Genomic DNA, 20,848 nt, shown 5'->3' on the forward strand with positions numbered 1-20,848 from the left:
TTGTGTTATTTCCTGACCTACAAGACCCAACACCTTCAGTGACTTTCCTGCAGGAGGAGGGAAATGGGAAAAATGTGGAAAAGCCAAGCTTTTTGGGTTTTGTGAGTATGCTTATGCTCATCAAGATATGGTCAAACCAGAATATATTGCCCAGCAATAAGGCAGATTTAATGCCCTTATGCCTCCTGTTTTGTTACATCTTCTTTACTCAGTCATTTTTGATGGGACTTCAGGGCTAAGAGCACCCTTAATGTGATTACTGCAGCATCCTGCCTTGTCACCACCCAAAGATCTTCCCCTGAGCCCGGCCACACGCACTGAATACCTCACAAATCAAAATGCCGTGAGCTCCCAAATTCCCCCTGTGCCTCCAGACCCCTCTGCTGTGCCTCCCATCACCTCCCAGCTGCTCAGGCTGCTGGGGAGAGGCTCAGGTCTCCGGGAGGAGCTGCTGTGCGAGGCTCCTGCACTAGATGGAGCACTTGTGATGCTCAGCTGCTCAACCTGCCTGTCTGCGCTGGATTTTTGTCTGGATCAGGCACCTGCCCGCAGACAGGATTGAAATACAGGCTTGTTTACAGGGAGCGATCAGCAGCAGATTGCCCTGAGCTGGTTTTGCTGGTTTCTGCTCCTTCCCAGAGGAAGTCACAGCAGGGTCTTCATTAGTTTCGGTGCCTTAAGGGTCTTTAAAGGAACAAAGCTAGAGTGGGATGGGATGGGATGGAATGGGGAGAGTGTGTCAGCATTTTAAATTTCCTAATGCTCCTTTCTACCCCTTCCCCCACTTTTTTTTTTTTTTAAATCCATAAAATGTCTCTTTAAAACCACAAAATGTTATTATCAGCCATTGCTCTTCCCTCAGCCAAGGTAATGCTGCAAGCTTGGCATTATCACTTGTGCTGGGGAAATTGGATCTCCCTGTGGTATTGATTCTGATGTACTTTGGTCAGGGCTTGTGGGGTCTGTATTGATCTGTCAAAGAAACTGCTGAGGAGTGGGGGAGCAAGGTCTGTTGTCTGTGTTGTTTGGGAACTAACAGAAGCTCTTATTTTTTGCCAGCAGCCTGTTGCACACTTGGATATTGATTCATTATGAGGGAATCTGGCTTTAATTAGCACCAGGTTTTCCAGTATTTGCGCAGAGTGCTTTGACCCCAGTCCACGGCCAGTTTGCAAAGGCAGACTCTCAGGCTGAGCTGCACCTTTATTACGTAGTCTTCTGAGAAAGAAATCATTAAAATAATTGGACTAAAACTTTTGTGTGTGCTGAACATGAAGTACTATTTTCTAAATCAAAATTCAGCTGGATCTATATAGAATGTGTTCAGAAATGCATCTAGCCCTTGATTAGCACTGTGCACTTAAGTTCCCTGATGTCTTCGTGGCCTGGTGGACATTTAGATTTGGTGTATGCAGCTCTAAGGGCAGATGCAGAATCCCTTGACTAAACTGAATGAGGCTGAAAATAGTAATTCCTTCTCACAGCCTGGAAATTCCAACATTGGAAAGACTTTCCCCAGAAGCCTAAAAGAGAGACATCACTCATTCTTTCCAACCTCAAAACAGTTTTATGGCAGGGAAAATATTTTGTTTTCCTTTTTCCTTTTTTCAATTGCTTTTCTTTTATTCTTGGAGGAGGAGGGCCTGGTAGATTTTTCCTTTTAAACTGTGTTTCATGAAAAATAACCCCACAGTAATGTTAAGTGTTTCATGTAAAATTGATAAGTATCAAAGATATCATCAAAGTTTTCATGTATACCAGTCCATCTGCAACAGAAATTTTTTTCTACATGAAATAATAAAGATTCTAGATAGTAGATATATGACTAAAAGTAAGCTAAAGCAGTTTTCCCCTAACATATCACCAAATGAAACATGAAAAGAGCACTCTTACTCGCTTACCAAAACATTTATCTGTTATTTATTCAATACTGCCTGAAATGATCATAAAAAGTGACTCAGTGAAAAATGACTGTGTCATTTGATAGAATGTAATCCATGTCGAGAAAATTACATCTGTAAGTCCTGGCCATCTCCCACATATATGTGCAGATGAATAAGGAGAGAGAGGGACTTAGGAAAAAAAAAAAAAACAAAAAAAGCCTTTAAATAGGTCTTAGCCAGGTTCCAGGTGAGTACAAGCCTGGAGCTGTCACACTCTTCCTGCCATGCCTGAGCATCCATTGCAGCACCTGCAAGACTAAGGAGCCAAAGCTCCTTCACTGCAGAGCATTCACAAGAAATTCTTGGTGTGTTTCAGCTCCAGTGGCTCAGGAATATCTAGGATTGCTGCAGGTTCTCTGAAAGCTTTGGGGCAGGCTCTGTTGCTAGAGCAGAGCAGTAGAAATTCTTCATTCTTCTGAGGGAGATAGCATTGTGTAATTCCATTAATTCCATCCAGGTCTTCAAATGTGTAATTGATCATACTCTTATGTCAGGATGAAAAACACCTTTTTTTGGTGGTTGGTTTTTTTTTGTTTGGTTGGTTTTTTGGTATTGGGGGGGGGGGTGTTTGTGTGGAGGTTTTTGTTGTTTTGTTTTGGGGTTTTTGTTTGTTTGTTTAGTTTAGGCTTTTTTGTTGGTTGGTTGATTGATCTGGGTTTTTAAATGAATTTTAAAATTATGCACTAATCTGGTTTGGATTCACATAAACATTGACCTAAAAATACAGTTAATAGGGTGGTCTACTACATTGCTTGTTGCAACCTTAGAACAACATAATACCTGAATTCTTCCTTTTAGATTAACTGTTTGACCTACTTACAAAGGGTTTCATTCCTGATTTGGACCTCAAAGCTTTTGGGAGATATGTAGCAGAGAATCTTCATGTTCTGGCTAAGTACATTAATGATTATCTATTTCAATTGACATTTCCTTTATAAAATAGAAATGTAATTATTAAACTTGTCCTGTATTTGTGGACAGGTCTAGTACAGAAATCACTGTCATGGAAACATGGCCTAGATGTTATCTTCATGAAGTAAGTGTACAACAGTTTGATAAATTGCTCTCAAAAATATGTATCTGTAGTTTTCTCTCAGTCCAAAAGGGCATCTCCTGCTGGATCTTTCACGGGACAGTCCCTGGCCCAGCTTTTACTCAATGCTTCTGTTCTGATTTGAATGTAGGATTACAGAACATCCTTGCAAATTTTGTAGCTATTGCCAAGCCAGGAAAAGGAAGAAGCACTGGATAGTATAGCACTGGGAGTCAAAATGCTCTTGACAAATTTAAGCAAAGAGGTAATACAGCTTTCTGTCAATTGACATTCTCCTCCTTTGGTTTGATTTTCATATAACTAGGGTGCATAAAGAAAACATTGTCAAAATCCAGGTAAAATTCCAAGCCACTTGAGACATTAGTTATTGTTAAGTAATTTATGTCCAATACTAAGTTTTTGCAAAGGATTTAAAGATATTTGTTAGTTATGTCTAATACTAAGTTTTTGCAAAGGATTTAAAGATATTTGAAAAACTGCTTTGGAGAAATGCTGAAACTACCACAAGAAATGTACCATTTAAAGGCTTCATCAAAATACTTGTAGTTTAGGGGGCTTAGACTTGAAGGCTGCAACCTGAGAGAAGAAGTAGAGAATGGAAGAGTTGTGAGATTAAGACTGCATATGATTGTGCCATTTATCCACACTGCTAAACTGAATGCAAATTGCAGGAAGGAAATTGTTGAAAGACAGCACACCTGTGCTTTAGAACCAAGATGGAAAATGGGGAATCAAAGAGGAAACAATCTTCATTGTAATCCCATTGTCCTGGCTGACAGCAACAAAAGAAAAATACAATAGTAGTAAAATAATTAGCTATTTCACATTCATTACATTTTAATAATCAAACCATTATTAATAAAAATAATTCAAATATTTTTCTGTCAGCATCCTTCTATAATATTCTCTTTCTTATTGAAGGAAAGAAGCTTAAACTTCTCACTACCCTGCAAAGAGAAGGGAAACATAGCTCTGAAATATTCAACCACCAGCTTTAGTGAGCCTTTTCTTCTTGCTCTCAAGAGGGCACCTTTCCCTGCATTATCTAAATATGCTCTCCAGGCAAATTCAAGCATCATGTTCTTGATGAAATGTTGTTATTTTTAGAACTAAATGAAGCAGGATACATAATTTCTCTTCCTACCCCTTTGTTGATGCTTTTATGGAAAGACCTGTGTTCAGAAGTTAATTGCAGCATCCCAGATTGTGCACAAAATAGGCACTGCAACTGCCAGTGGGTGCTATTGTAAGGGGAAAAGAAAAGGAACAATGCCATACAAATGTCACTTTGGAGTTCTTTTTACATCTTATTACCACCCCAGGAAAAGAGTGCTGACTTGCTTGCCACAAAAGGGATTGAATGGCCTTGCATGACACCCTGGGAAGGGATGCCTAGGTGAAAGGCATGTTACAATAAACAGGGTGGTTTGGGTAACAGCTAAGGAAGGAGAGAACCTTCAAAAACACCTTTTTTTGGTGGTTGTTTTTTTTTTGTTTGTTTGGTTTTTTGGTATTGGGGGGGGGGGTTTGTGTGGAGATACAATTTTCCATGTGTATCTGACCCCTTTTTGAACTTTCACACAACTTTATGTGCTGTTTTGCTTAGGATGACAAACTGATAATAGAAACAGAAATGTCTTCAATTTCTTCATCTGTTAATACACAAAGTCTCTTTCCCAAAACCAGCAAGAGTCAAACAAAAGGGCATCATTTCCATGTTAGCAGCACAGGCTTTTTCAGCTGGTGTTTGCTCATAGGTTTTCCTTGGTGTGTATTTCTAGAGTTCCCCTGGCTTCCTTGTTGCCTCTTTGGCCAAATTCTCTGGTCTTCCTGCCTTTCTTCCCCAGATATGCAAAGTACATCTTCTGTGCAAAGCAACTAAGCAGTCTGAGCCAGATTTACAACATATTGTTGGTTTCATTGTCGTGCACCTTCCAGCACTGGAAGTTTTTATGTTGTTGTATAAACAGTAGTTTATCCTTTGGCTCCATGCTACAGTGGAGTACAACTGGAGTTTTGACTCAAAATAAAAAGGTTTGGGATGCTGAATTATTAGCATTATTACCTGAAATTACTCCAGGGTTTCACTTCTGCTATACTGGCTAGCTGTGGCCTAACAAAAGTACAGTCCATGGTGACACAGTAACATCCTGAAATGGAAAATATTTGCCTTGTCTATTCATTCAGTGGAAGCAAACTCTTTCTAATGCATGTTTTCCCAACACCTGCATGTGGCACATCTCCAGCTTGCCAGTTTGCCTGATGTACTTTGCTGATATCAGCGAGGCTCTGTGTTTATCACACACATTTTACAGTAAGTTCTGGCAAGCACACTAGCTACCAAACAAGATTAAAATAACTGGTGTTGTTAATGAGCTTCTTCAGGTAAAATATGTGTTTTATAGTAATTAAAATATACCCATCCTCTCAGTACCTTTGAGGTGCATTTGGACCTATTTTGTTGCTGGTATTAGAATATCATCAAGCTGCACAAGCTAACGTGGTCCTCTCTGTGGCACCTAAAGTGGTTCAGGACGGGAGCTGAGCAGAAGTCAAATTGATCAGACATTCCTGTAACTGACCAGAGTGCTGAGAGTTAAATTACACATACACCAGCAATCAATTCACCCCACTTTCTGCACTTGAATACGTGAAGTCAATCTCTGACTGTTAGTCTTTTAAAAGAAATATCCTTTGGTGCGAGTGTGAGGTACCTTGTACAATATCTGGAGCTGTGATTCTAGTCCAGCTGGATCCCTTGAGGGGGTTGATGATGCAGACAAACTTCTCAATCATAAATCTCTCCCTTTGAGTCAGGAAAGAGCAGGAGAAATGGATATGGGAAAAAAAGATGTTTTGTTTCAGGGGTCTCCACTGCGGAACACAGACGGACAGACCCCACTCAGGCATGCTGGGCACTCTTTAGAGTTACACAGCCCATTCAGCTTGAGATCCTGCCAGTGAAGGAGGAAAGCAATCATTGCAACTCCATGGAAACCCATGGATTGAAGTAATAGTAACCCTGAGCTTGAAGAGATGAGACGTAATTCCTTGAGACCTTGTACAGATACGGATTGCTCATGTGCATAACATAGCTTGGGCTATGGGTATGTAAAGCAAGTCCCTTCTATGTGGCACAGAAGTTGTGATTAATTAAGTGAGAATGCAGTCCCAATATGGTAAAATAAATAGTAAATTAATAGATAAATATGGATAAAGAGATATTTTTAAAAGTAATTTAGGAAAACACGTTCAAGCAGTGTTTTTCACTTTGCTTTAGTTAGGCTCTCTTGCCATTTTCCTTTCCAGCTATTGCAGAATATCTGTCTGCAACCTAGGAGTGGTCCTTTATTTGATGGTCACTTCTGGATGATGGATTTTACTTCAATAATGTGCACTATGGAGTTCAAAAGCAATACAGGTTAGTGGCAAGATCTGTATGATAACTAGCAGTGCCAGGAGGCAAGAGACAGCAAGGTAACAAGCTGAAGTTATACCTCTCTCTAGTGCATCTTGTCAGGTGTGTCCTCTGTTTGTTTCCAGTTTATGTCTGCTCGGATTTGTGTCTCACAAACCAAGTTACAAAACACTGACCTCCAAAGAGACGGTCAAGTTTGTCTGGCTAAATGTACAGTGCATCATGTACAGCACATCACTGCACACTCGCAATTGTTTGTCAGCCTTTGGAGTTTGAAAACCTTTTTTTTTCTTGGTATTTATTTGTTCGTTTTCCTAAGGGTGGCATTTGACATTTAAGTGATCATTATCTAGCTCTTCCTTGCCTAAATTTTACTTCAGCTGGGAGACAGGGTTAAGACAAATGCCAATAAATATCTTAAATGCAGTCTTCTATTCCATTGCCTCAGACTTTATTGATGTATTTTCACTCACACTACTTAAAACAAACTGAAACACCCAGAATCTTCCCTATCCTTAACATAAATGTGGCCGCATGTTTTATGTCCAAAGTCCTGGCCTGACTAAGTGAAAGTTTTGCTGTTGGCTTCACTGTAAGTTGGTATCACTTCAGATCCTCAGACCATGATATATTGTTTTTCCTTTTTTCTTCTTTACTGGATTATCGGTTAGGAGATTTTAAGGGAAAATAGACACAGAGATATGTTTATGCCTTTCAGTGAGGTTAAATTCCCTCTCTTTTTATTGTATGTAAGATTGCAAGAGAAAAATCTGCAGATGACACAAGAGGAAAAGTGGGGGGCAGAAAGTAAGAAGAAGGTCCCAAGATAAGAAGCATGGTAAAATGTTTCATAAATCTATTTATAAATCTATTTATTCTATAAATCTATTGTATGCAGTCATTAAGACATGAAAAAGGTCTGACATTTCACTTAAGCAAGGATAATGAAAACTGACCTTTTTACATGGATTCATGGCACTAATGCCAGAGGGGTTATTAGGTCTGATTTGTGTGATACAAGCCCTTAAATTATTCCCATTAACACTTTTGTTGAGCTCAGTGATTTGTGTTTCATCCAGAAAGACATCTAGTCCTGATGAGATAACCTCCAGAGACAGAAAATCCACTGATAGCCTTGGTAACTTCATCACATTTGCTGTTGCAATAGATACATGTTTTTACTTGAACATGCTTAGTCTCAGTTTTTGACCAGTTTTTTTTGGAACTTCCACTGACAGAGTAAAAGGCATTTTGTTTCTCCTCGGTGCCCTGGCCCCAGTGACTCAAAAGTGTGCTCACTTTTCACATTGCAGTAGAAGGCTGAAGTATTTTTGCTTGCATTGCCATCCTGATGAAGCCAAATGCTGAGATGGAGGTGTTGCCACAGCAGCCTCAGCGTGACCGAGACAGGGACAATGTGGGATCCAAAACTGGCTGTCCCTGCATGCAGAGCTTCAGCCTGGCCTCTCTGCAGCAAATCTGTTCTGAGGCAAATACTCGGTCTGGTCAAATCTCCTAATGGTTTCAGAATATTTAAAGATGTTACTAGATTTCCAAAGCCAGAACATTTTGTAACAGCTCTGTAACTGTCTGGCTTAGGTGTGAAAAACCCACAGCTCATAAAATGGAGTTTGAGTTTGAGTTTGAGTTTCGAACTATTTCTGTTGACATGTGGAAGCAAATTTTTTATTCCTTGTTATAATCATATAATAATGAGGATTATAGCAGCCTGGTACCTTAAAATTACACTTAAAAGTTCTTATTTTGAATGGATTTTCCCTATTTTCTATACCTGATTTAGCAGTATGGGTAGCAAAGGCCATGCCATGAGGTAAGGTTTTGATTGGAGCTCATCTCTGTTTCCATAGGAATGGTAACTCATTTCAAAGCATTTGTTTGTGATATTTAAAGAGAAAGGGAGAGAGGTTATTTCAGTTTGCTTGACAGAATTCATTTATGTGAGCAATATGTTATATTAATGCATGAACACCCACGCCAAGCACTGTAAATGGCTACCCAGGTCTTGTAGCCTTTCACCTGGAACACTTACCCAGTTTTCTGTGACAGAGGGGAAAATACATCTTCTGGACCTTCCCAAATCATAGCCCTAGCCCCTTTGGCAGCCATTTGCTTTTCAAAGTAATTTCCAGTTTTGGGAGACTGTAAAAAGCAAGCAGAAGGGCATATTTTGATTCTGACAGCAAATGCTTGGCAGTTCAGTGGAAGACGTGTGGCAGTTTCAGATCTACAGAACTTCCCTCTGTAGCAGCCAGCCTTGGCTCTGTACAAGCTGGTACATGGCACAGTCTGAGGGTCTGACTTACAGTAAGGGCAGGACACAGAGGAATAACCACAGCCCAGCTTGTGTGGGGACGTGTGCTCATGAGAGAGCAAGACAAGGGAAGAGGAGCAAGTGATGCAGAAGTAATGGCTGGCTACGAGGGAGGATGGAGCACAGACAAGTCTGAGACTTGAGGCACTCTTACCAGCATGTCAATTAGACCAGACTCTGAGTAGATGAAATTGTTTTCTGAAGGCAGACAGCCTGTCGATAATTCTGAGCTGGTTTAATAGTAGTAAAAATGCTTGAAGCCATTCAAGCTCCAAGCTTTGACATCTTGTTTGTGAGGCCCCCATCATCAGCCATGCAGCCGTGCTCATGGTGACACCAGCACATAGTTAATATATATTTACTATTGGCCATGCCAAAATTCATTCAAGCATATCCAAATCCAAGAAATCCTCTTGAGATTTCCAGGGCTGGGTAGGCAGTTAAGCACATGCGAAGCCTCCATCAAGGAATGAGTGAGAAAGCTAAAGAGGAAAACCTTGTGTTTATTTTTCCAGGTATTTCAAACTGAACATATACCATGCTGCTTTGTAGACATGAATTCACTAAAATTCAGGATTCAGAAAAACAGTTACAATTTTCTTAAATAATGAAGTACTTAGAGATGTTTTTCTTGTCCGTGCTTTTATCTCCTGCTGAGCTGCCCTCTTTATAATATGCTGAAACCTCTTTCTTGACCTGTCCCCATGTCCCTGCTTTCCCCTCCCACTTCCCCTGTCTCTCCTCTCACTCAGCCCTGCCACCCTCTCTGCACCGAGCTCAGCACACGCCCAGCCCTTCCTGCACCCTCTGAAAACCCATCTGTGCTGTGAAACTCCCCTCCTACAACGACCCCATATTGCTGTCTGGATCCCACTCTCTACTTGTTTTCTCAGTTTAAATCTGTTGACTTCAGAGGTGTTGCTTCTCCCCTTGCAGCTTTCAGCAAGAGTCAGAACCACTGCATCTGCCCAGGCTGTTCAAGGATAAAGTCTTCCTGGGGAACAAGAGGCTCCTGCTGTTTGCTCAGCAAAACAGAGCACTCTCTGCACTTACAGCTGGTATTGACAACGTTTCCAGGTTGAACTGGAGCTTCTTCCTGGGAAAAGAGCATCCTCGTAACTGTCCTGCTCTCAAACTCTTCTGCCTCTGCAAGGCACAGAAAAGGCATTTGGCAAAACCTTTTCCCAACAATGCTGGGAAGGCTCAGGAAAGGCTTCTGCTAGAGGTTGCTTCTGCACTTTGCCAAATCCTCAGCCCCTACCCAGGGAAGCCTATTCCATGCATACTGCCCAGCATATCCACAAGAGGTTTTCCCTTTTGCCTTGCAATTTTCAAGAACATGCCAGAGATGGTTTTCATACCCATAAAGCCTGAAGAATACGTATCTATCAACTTTGTATTTATAGACATGTTACTAATTCCAGATTTTGGTGCCGTTCAAAGCCACTTAGTGACAAGTGCCAATCTCTGTTACTGACTGAAATACTGGGATATGTCTGTAGCAGAGTACAGATCTTTTGCTGTCATTCCCTTACTTTCTCAAAGTGTCCTCCCCTCCCTCCCTCCCTCCCAGTGAAACCACCTCACCATTGCTGGATGGACGGGCCCTTCAGAGAAGGAAATACCTTCTGGAGGGCTACATTGTACTCAGCACAGCTGTTGCCCTGGGGCTTGGTGGATACTTACAAGGATTTCATGAAGTTGTCTATTTAGAGTATTGACGATGACTATTCAAACCCACAGCATCTAAAAACAAGTGTAGCTTATCCCAGAGACACCTGCCTGATGATTCCTGTGTGGGAAGAAACAGACACAGTGAAAGGGAAGTGAAACATTTTGCCCAAAATGGCATCTCACAGAATCAGATCTTTGCAGTGACAAATGTGCATTGAACAGAGCCAGATTTCACATTTTCTAAATGTGTTCTTCGGCATCTCTGTCATGATTGGAAACACCACAACTGAAGCTGTCCATCGATTCTGCAGGTTTGTCAACTCTAAGTGTTTTTGATGGCTGGGCACTGAGGTCTCTGTTTACCCTGATTTCTCTATTTGCTGCTCACCTGGGCAGATTTCTGTGCTTCCGTAGATCCCCATTGATTTTCCTGGGAGTGAAATGTCATTGCTGCAGCAGGCTGTGTACATCAGGTATATTGGAGAGCAGGATCGTTAGGGTTCTGTGTAATTAGCAGTGCTACTAATGTAGCCTGTAATGCTTTCTTCTCCAGGGGTTGGCCCTGGTTATCTGGGTTAGTGACTTCATCAGCTCCTAGTTCTGCACTGGGGTCTCACACAACCTCCAGTATGTTTATCCTCACACGGCTGAGGTGTGGGAAGCGAGCACAGTACAAGCTGTTCCTAGGTCAGATGTTGGAGGAGTCTGCACAAAGTCAGGATGAGCAAGGAATTGAGCCCAGGTCTTCAGTGCCTATGGCTGAAATGGATTGTTAGACAGGACCACCTCACAGGTGAAGAAAACCAGGATACTGTCTGGTGGAGTGTGAGATTTTTGCAAGATGAACAGAGAGCTTTGCATCTGTGCAGATCTGATCTTCTTAGCCCTTACCTAAAATTGTCCTTAAAAAGACAGAGTCATTTTTGTGTCATGCAACTGTGTATTGTAGTGGGATTGCTCTGTACTCACAAATTAAGTAAATGAATGCCTGGAATATGTGTATATTTTACTTCTAAATAACAATCACATTCTCCTTGTTGAATTCCTTCTATTACCTGTATCTTTCTCTTCTCCCATGTTCAGTCAGGCCAACATTGCTTTAGTCCTGTGACAATGGCATTTGATCATACACATCTGTTGATTTCTACGCAGTAATCAAATTACCTATAATTTATTTAAGATCCCCCCCCCAATCACATATTTTGTAAAGCTTTCTCTTTTTTGAAGTTTCCTGGTAAGATACTTTTGGTTCAAATGGAGGAGATTTACATCAGGTCATATGAAATTTCCTATAGCTGCACCATATGAAATTTCCATTTATAGTTAGTTTTCAAGAGTTAATAAATTCCAATAACAGTTAATTTCATTAACAGTTCTGTCACACAGCCATGATGAAGCACCCAAACTCAATGCTTGATCAAGCTGTTACACTTGGGACTTCCCATACTCCATCTAGCACCTTACAATCCTGATCCTTAGCTGACTTGAAGATGTGAATCTGAATTGCATGTTAGGCAGGGACCGGGTACATATTCTCCTCTTCCAGGGCATCCTTGGAAGGAAACGTGTGCATGTGGGCAGGAAGGGAGCTGTGGTGTGCTCCTGTAGGTCTTCTCATCTGTGTGACTGCGGGACCAGCCCCCTGAAGGACACCATGAAGCCCACCTGCCCTGCAGCTGAGGTTCAGCCGTGGCACTCACACTAGGACTGCTCTGCACACAGAAATAGTCACTGTCTGGAGCTCTTCACTTCCTTGAGGTCTGTGAAGGTGCAGCTTTGTATCTTCCTTTGGGGTCTCTGGCAGGGGGAGTTAGCCACCTGCATTCCCCAGCCACAAGGGTCAGGACTGGTTTCCTACAGCTGCACCATTGCCTGGTGGCCTCTCAAGTGCAGAGCTCCCCATTTCCAGCTTCCAGTGAAACTCAAAACAAACAAGTTGGATTCAAAGCCAATCTCTCTTAGTTTTAGTCAGCACAAGATATTTGCATACTTGGTGGGATTTAAGATCCCTGTCCTTCTGCCCTGCAGCGGCTTTGTCACCATCCCACAGTGCTATTTGAGCTCAGGCACCTGTAGGATTTGCAGTTCTGCAGAGCCCCATCTCAAAACCAAGCCATCTCTTCTTTTCACACAGGCAGCTTGCTGTTCCCTTGGTTGGCTCCATAGTGGAGCAGTAGCACCCTAGCACAAAGGCACACTCCTCTGCCTTTCTCTCCTGAGCAGTCTGCCAGTGCTGCAGTACATCCCCCAGCTCTCTCCAGGACACATGGGGCTTTAAAGACACAGCAAGAGCCTGTGCTTTTTCTCTTTTCTGAAGGAGCCCAGCACTCTACAGGCAGCTCTTTCCCACAGAGGAGCTGGAGAAAAGTGATTGCCTTTATCAGATGGTCATCACACAGCCTCCAGTTTAGTGCTCCTCTGCAACTAGATTTCACCAAATGCACATTAACCAATTACCCAAATTGGCACATTAATCAATTGTCATTAACTGATACAGGATCTAGCAAATGAATAAGCTCCTTACTGGCCATCTTTAACCCTTTGTATTAGTGTGGTTGTAGCTATCTGTGACATGTACTAATGCAAACATGCTTATGCTAACTTCTATTTTTTATAAGCTCTTCATAAGCCACTTATAAATAGAAGCTTAATATGAAGTGTGACAGATCTCTAATCTTTAGTCTCTCCTTAGCTCTCCAAGCTCTTCCTTGCTGGAAATACAAAATATATCCAGTGTGCCCTAGATATTCTCCATTCTTGCTGATGACTTTAGCTCTCAGCCATTGATTCTTTCCACTTCTTAATCAGTGTAAATAGATCAGGGCTGCAACAGTCTTTTTATTTAAATTTTTTAAAAGACAGATTACGTCAAGGGGACATTTAAGGGGTGATGAATTGAAAATATATTTTGTTGCTCATGTGATGCTGTGAGGCAGAGGGTCAATATAATGGAGACACAAAAAAACCTGTATTCTTTCTCCATTGCAATAAAGAGGATTGGAGTGAATTATCTAATGGAAAGTACAAATACTGAGAAAATACTGTGCAGCATTTATGAAGTGTCAGTTCTTTGTGGCACTCTCTTTCACTAAAGGCCATGTGTGTGATGGTGCCCCTGTCACCAGCGAGCAAACACTGTGGCACAAAATGCCTGGTTTAGGGTTACACAGCAAATCAGTTCCAAAACAGGGGATGGAACCCTAATATACTGGTACAAGGACATTTTTATGAGTCTAAACTGAGTTTGTTTGTTTGTTTGTTTACTTTTGTGAGGGAAAAGCCTGTTCTTCAGAGTCTCAGGTGATATGGGAAATTTAGAATTAATACTTCTTCATTTCAGCATGTCACTCAGATTTTGCTGAGACAAATCCCTCCAGCATCCAGTGTTGTTTACTTTGACTTTAAAAGAAGTAAAGCCCTGTAGCTACTTTTCACCCTTTCCTTACATTCAGCTATGAGCACTATAATAATGTATGTTTCCAGGACACTAATATATTGATATGCATTCAGAGATAAGCACATCTACTGTGTTTCTCACAAAAAGGAGAACACCTGATGTAGAGAACATCAGGTGCAGAACTTGCAGGATTTAGAGCACAGCCAAAGCTAATGGCTCAAATTGTAGCCTAACCTAACACTTTCTCAGCCACAGATTCCTCCCCCTTTTTTTCCCCCTAAAACTTTTGCTGTTGCGTCACTGATAAATAACAGCCCTTTGCCTAGTAATAAATCCCTTTTGTATTTAAGGTTTTGCTTTCCTACCCATTAAACCTCTCCTGATAAGCATTACTTTTACTTTTTAGAAACAAATGTTCAGTATTATAGGCTAGGAGTTCTTTTGTTTTCCCCCCATAGATGTAAAACCCTGGGGGATTTACGTATCTACTTGATAGGCTCACACAATCTTAATCAGCCTATAATGGAGCTAATGGCTGTTTGTCATCCTTGGAGATATAAATTTCCTGGTGATGTCTACTGCAGTCAGTACATGAAGTATGCTCTGACTGCCAGCAAGGTCTAATAACCAGGAGAAGGGCAGCCAGCTTCATTAGGGAGCCTGAGACCGTGCCGGCTGCTTTTCTGGGGAACTGCTCTTTCTGAGTGCCGAGAGGGAATAATGGACAATACCGGTAAGTGGAATAAAGCAGATCTTCATTCTTTGTGGAGCTCCGGGGTTCGTTTGCATCCTCTCTCACTTGCTGCAGGAGATGTGTTTCTTTAGCCTCTGTGGCTTCTTCTTTTTAAATGTCCTTTATTAAAGCAAATTTTTATGTCTAAAATGTGACACACTTAGGTTGTTAACCCCTTAACAGTCTGATTTTTTTCTGCGCTGTTTCCTGGAAATGTGTATCTAAACTGTAATGTAGGATCTGCCTTTTTAAGGTATTCAGTGTTATTTTAGAAGCTATATGCACGAAATGTGACAGGAAGGGAAAATGCATGTACTTCAGAGAGAAATATCTCTCACAGTTTGAAATAGGTGTGGATAGGTAACTAATAAACCTGACAAAAAGTAGATAATGTTTAGCTCCCATCTCTCTTATTTTAAGCTGGCTCTGTTTTCTCTGAATAATGCCTTATTCTCTTTCATATTTGGTACATAAAATACTGAATATATTTGCACTTTTTATTTTCTTTGATGTTCCTACTTTAGATCATGCATTTTCATCCCAAATAATGCACTTCATGGTTTCTAAGGGGGAGCACACTTCATTACATCGGTGATGAAATGCGTTATTTGCATTCCCCTTTTACATTACCTTGTATCACAAGGCAGAGAAAAAAGAGAGCTTTTTGGGACAGGTATTTTGCATGCTGCTTTGACTGCTGTGAAACTTGAACATGTCAAGATCTCACAGATTTATTGGTACTAGTGCAATACATATTCGGAGACACAAGCAGCAGTAGATTCAGTGCCCTTTGAAACCTGCTCAGCTCATCAGATTTGTCTAATGTTGACCTTAAAAGTGACAATCACCTTACAGTATGTATTATTCTACGGTAGGTTTCAGTGATTTTTGGGAGGTTGTGGGTGGTTTGTTTTCATTTTTTTTAATATTAGAAACAAAACTCTTGCTTATGTCTGCTAAGCAGTCCAGGTCATTCTTATCTCACATGTATCATTATCAACTTCTGTGACAAACAGATAAAATGGTCTCGCTGCCTTAATTTCTATAAAGTCCAGGACTTAAAAAAAAAAATTAAAAATTCTAGAATTTAAAATGTAACATCATGGAAAATAACATATTAAAAACCTGGCATGGTCGTAGTAAAATGTTAATTTTTGGAAATAAATAAGATTAACAATACTCTTTGCACTTGGTGCTTTGGCTAGCTTTTAAGAAGCCTTAACTTAATAAACGATAATGACTTAAGCTTGATATTGCATGACGAGGCAGAATTTTCTGCTGGAGGAGAAGGATTCCTGCTCTCTGACACAGAATGTCTGTGGGCAAGAGATACCCTGGCAGGCAGAGCTGCTAATTCCTCCAGGCTTTTACACTCTTCAGCATCAACAACTAACACTATTGAAGACTTGATGGAGATACCACTTTAATCCAGCTATAAGAATCTGTTCTGGAATGAGTCATACTTATTTAAAGGCCAGTTTTGGGGGGATGAAGAGGGAAGCTGGTGTCTGAAAACCATAGAAACAGGTTTTCTTTTGTGTGAGGATTTTTTTTTGTTTGGGGGTTTTTAAGGGTTTTTGTTTGCTTGTTTTTTGTCCTAAGGAAGAATCCAGTTTGGTTACTATCTGCAAAAAGTTAAAATAAGTAAGACTTGATGTCTGCACAACTTACCATCTATTCTCAACACTTCTTATAACATTAGTTTGCTGAATAACTCCAGATTTTTTTCTCATGCAGAAACAGTGACTGATGCTTTCCATTCTTAGAAAACAACCTATATACCAATATTTTACAATTGGTTAAAATAATCCTTTTGGGCAATAACTAAAATCTAATTTTTTTTTTTTTTTAAAAGCCCCAAACCAACCCAACAACAGGTGAAACTAAGCCATATTGAAGACATTATGGCAGAGGGTAAGGATGTGATCCTGGTTCTTCCATGGTTTCCAGTGATCTTCCTGCTGCCTGTGGTCAGCTTGCTCCAAACCCCCAGAGGGCTTCAGCCCCACGTGGGGTATGGACACGCTCCCTTCTCCAGGCAGCTCTTCTAAGAGTCCAGCCACTTCCAACTTGGAGTGGTGTTGGGAATACATCCATCTCCAAAGAGCCTACAGGGTGCTGGGTAAACACAGCCAGGTCTGCAGAGGAATGTTTAGGGCTCGTGATCCTTAATTGGGATGCCAGTGTGGGGACTGTGCAGCTCAATACCTCTGTATATCTGGCCTATCCCCCTGACATCTGGAGGGATGGGAGAGCACCTTTGAAAACCCTTGTGGTGTCATCTGGACACTTATGAGATCAGGGAGCAGCAGGATTATTTGCATCCCTAAGCCCAACTGCCTGATTAATTTGTTCTTCAGCAGTCTGCCAACTAAAATGTAAACACACTGATGTATATAAACTGGATACCTGCCCGAATTCTTCGCTGAGAGGTGCTATTTCTGGCAATACAGAACTGCAGAATATTAGCAAAGCTGCGTGTTTTAGCTACTGAGTGTTAGAAATAACAATTTAGTATCAGTGTCAGTGAATCAGGCCTCTGTTATTAAACTCATCATGCTGCTGAAGAGACTTTCAAAATCAGACCATGGATAATTGTTGGGCAAAACTCCATCTTCTGCTCCGCGTAACAGAAATATGTCTGTAATTTATCACTCTTCTCCTCTGCCATCATTAAAATTATTTTCTGGCCAAAACTGTCATTTAAAAAGATCAGTGTTGCTAATAGGTCACCTGTATACACTTTTAGCTGTTATGGTTGATGCCATTTTGTGGGGTTTAGAAACAATATTTTCATTTTAAAAGACCTGTCCTTTAAGTGTTAAATTGTTCTTTTATTCTGTGTACCGAGACAACTCCACATAATTGTTGTCTCGTGTATTCTTTTAAAAGCCCTTACTGGAATAACAATAAAATATTCATCCATCTGCGTAGGGCACAACAGGACAGTTCTAGTTGTATTTTTTGCCTATTTTGGCATCAGCTGTTTGTGACAGGCTGTCTGCAGGTATTCAGCTGCAAGGCTGCCTGCTGCTCTGGGCAGGGAGGGCAGCCAGCAGCCTCCACTGGCAGGTCCTGGGCTCCAGCTTTGCTGCACACATCTACTTTGGGCCAAACACATCAAGCCTGGAGACAGCAGTGATGTAACAAAACTAATTTTTTAAAAATAGGAAGGTTTGGAAATAACTTGTGGGGTGGAGCGGGGTGGAGGGCGGGGAAGCAAGTATAAAAACAGCAAGAAACATGGAGTAGAAGGAAGAAAGAAGCTGTGGAAACAGAAGTGCTCCCAAGTGATGCATTTTCAGGGGATTTCCTTTAAGGAGTGAGATCAGCAACATCTCTTTTCCCAGAGCTCCCAGTCAGCTGTGTCCTGCTTGGACAGGCACCTTAAAGCAGACAAGTCTTGTACACTCATTCTTACCAAGAAGAATGCCAATGAGAAGTGCCAAAGGCCTGGGGGAAGAATCTCAGGGGGGTGAATGGCACCGTAGTGAGGTCCTGTGTCATGCATGCCATGCCAGTAGTGAACAAAACCAGGAGGCCTTGTTTCATGTTTCTTGGGGATTTATATGACTTCTTTGCACTTGAGGTATTATTTTAGCAGTAATGAGCTAGCTGTGGTTAATTGTTACCCTGAATTATGTAGGTTCTGCAGCTGTGGCTGCAGGCTATGCCTTCAAGTAAAAAATGTGTTTTAAAGGGACTGGAGGTCTCATCTCTTGTACAGCCTGTCTCTGAGGAATATCCAATAGCAACATCAGACTTTATATTTGACCTATAGTGAAACTTAGAGCTTTCCACTGAGGTGAGACTTTAACTTGAAGCCTGAAATGCTGTGGGATGGGGAGGATAGCAAGTGATCAATTTGGCCATCTGCATGACATCATGACAGGAAGGGTAAGAGACACAGGAAACCATTTGTGGATGGAAATTCCCTCGCTTTTGAAGTAAGTGGTCATTTTTGTCTTTCAGTAAGTCAATAGAACTTATTTATCACTCTTCAAATGTAAGACTGCTGGGATTGAATGCTGGTTGAGGATTTGACCTTACAGACACTTTGTTATGTCTTACCTGTTATTTCAAGGCAAACAGGATGCATCTTTCTAAAATACAGAGGAGGAAAAAAAACCAGAACAAAACTAGGAGGAGGATTTCAGTTTATGATCCTGATTTGTCATCAATTCATAGTGTTCAAAAACCTCTGATGTAGCTGAGCTGATCTGTGTGCAGAACTAGGCTAGATAACAATCTCAGTGATTTGTAAGGTTCATTTGTTGCCCATAAAGGGTTCTGAAATCTTTTGGCCATCTAAGGCTTAAGCTGTCTGAATTGTCCCTATGAATTAGGAAACCCATTAACACAAAACCACTTGCAATGGAGATGGCAGCAGTGTCACCACAGGTTTGTGAGCCCTTGAGACAATTCCCAACTCCAGCAGCAAAATCAGTCACATGCTTTGGCAGCTTCTGTTTTCTGATCTTTGATGGTACTTTGTCCATGTTCTTCCCAAGTGTGAAGGTGTTTTTAGAGGGGACAACAGCACCTCCTTTCTCTGTGCCGCTCTTATGTAAATGGGGCTGTCCATGCCACGTTTCTTTTGTTGGGTCCATTCAGCATGTTCTATAGATCACAAAATTGTTTACTCATGAACAATAGAATAAAAAGCAATAAGCAACTCCTTTATACTACCTTGTGTATTCTAATTTGCCTCCTATTTTCACCCATGCCCCTGTCTGAAGTGAACACTCTAGTGTGTCACAGGTCACTGTCTGTTGGAAAGTTGAATTTCTTGTTGTAATTTTAGAATACTATTCATGGTTTATTGCCCCTTTACCCAGGAGTTGGCAGAGTGTGCTTATAAATCCATGACCTTGGAAAACATTTCTGTGAGGATTAAACTTCCTTGTGATGCTGCTGCTCCCTGTGTTATTTTCAGGTCTCTATACATAGAATGACTACATAGGAACTTGCACTAGAGGTAGCCAAACACCATGTAGCACTAAAATGATGGAGCATCTTCTAATGTGGAGATAGTCCACTCAGCCTCCTTCAAATGGCTTTCTTTAGCCAGAAATGCTGTGGTTCCACTGTGCTAACACACACTCATGATATTTTAAGCAATGATTCCAGCTGCTGCAGTGCTTCTTATGGAGAAGCAGCATGAACTCTAGCTGGTGTGGAGAGATGGTATAACACTGATTTTACTTACAAATAATTTGTGATTCTTTTTTTCTGGTAAAAGCTGGCAAGCATCAAACCATCTGGTTCTGAGTTCATGCCTTATGTTTACATCTGCTGGTTGTGTGGCATTTTTGGCCTGCTGCCTTCAGACCTCTGCTCTGCACTCTGGATCATCACTGCCACCTATGGTGAAGAAGCAAGTGCTGTGTACAGAAGTAGTAATCCAAATTTGAGAGGCAGCACTTCTCCATATGCTGCTAGCAAGGATGAAACCAAAATTGCAGGAGCCAAATATTTTGACAGTACAAGAAATCAGTCCAGACAAAGAAAGGTTGTGTTAAGAGGCATTGGCACAAATTGTTCCAAGAAAACCAGCCTGTGTTCCAGGGGCTTTGAACCCCAAAACTGAGGGGGCTGGAAGTCTTTCCCAAAGGGGGAAAGCAATATTGCATGACCAAAGACCTGGTGGTTGATAATAATGATCTAGTCTGCTGCTGTTTCACCATCATTCATTGTCTCTAACAGAGAGTCTTTTATGAAATGTGATACTTAATTGTGGGATGACTTGTGGGGGCATTTCTTTGGGCTCAAAAAGTAGACTGGATGGAATTTTACCCAAAAAAATCCTCACTTTCCATATTTTTTCCCCTTTGTCTCACTGTTTAAGACTTTTTTTATATTTTCACATAAAACATTTACGAGAATTCTTCCTGAAGTATAATTGGAAAATGTAAGTAGCTTAGGACTATAAGAATACCTAGCAACCTTCTCCCAGCAGACAGGAGCAAATCCTGAATAAAACTGCTGAGTTTGTGTCCAATCATTCTTGCTGGCAAGTGGGGCCTGGCCATCCCTGGGTGAGCGTGGAGGTCCCCAGGCCAAAGTGAGTGTTCCCACCCAGTGCCCATGGAGAGGCAGCGTGTTGGAGAAGACTGGGCAGCTGGATTTGTTATCCTACATCCAGGGAGCTGTGTGTGCCTGACTCTGGGCACAGCTCCACACCAGGAGGGGTGTCCCATTTGCTGCTGGCAATGCAAGAAGAAGGAAATGACCACATCCATTTGGACAGATCTAGCACCTTGACTACAGATTCTGGGAGGCTGAGGCGACTTGGGT

At 41.4% G+C, this 20,848-nt stretch overlaps 1 protein-coding gene across 5 annotated transcripts in view; it reads left to right on the forward strand.

Annotated features, from left to right (window-relative positions):
- PHACTR2 (phosphatase and actin regulator 2) overlaps positions 1-20,848 on the forward strand; it is a 132,055-nt gene that overhangs the window by 14,245 nt on the left and 96,962 nt on the right. Inside the window, exon 1 of one of the 5 annotated variants that reach the window (XM_039706823.1) lies at positions 14,431-14,551. The exons of the other annotated variants lie outside the window; for them this stretch is intronic. Within the exon in view, the coding sequence (XP_039562757.1) occupies positions 14,539-14,551 (13 nt within the window). The 5' untranslated portion in view covers positions 14,431-14,538. Of the gene's footprint in view, positions 1-14,430; positions 14,552-20,848 lie in introns of those variants that run through there. 5 annotated transcript variants of the gene reach the window in all.

This window comes from Passer montanus, unplaced genomic scaffold (assembly GCF_014805655.1).
Source record: "Passer montanus isolate IOZ18808 unplaced genomic scaffold, ASM1480565v1 scaffold2, whole genome shotgun sequence".
NCBI classification, from domain to species: Eukaryota; Metazoa; Chordata; class Aves; order Passeriformes; family Passeridae; genus Passer; species Passer montanus.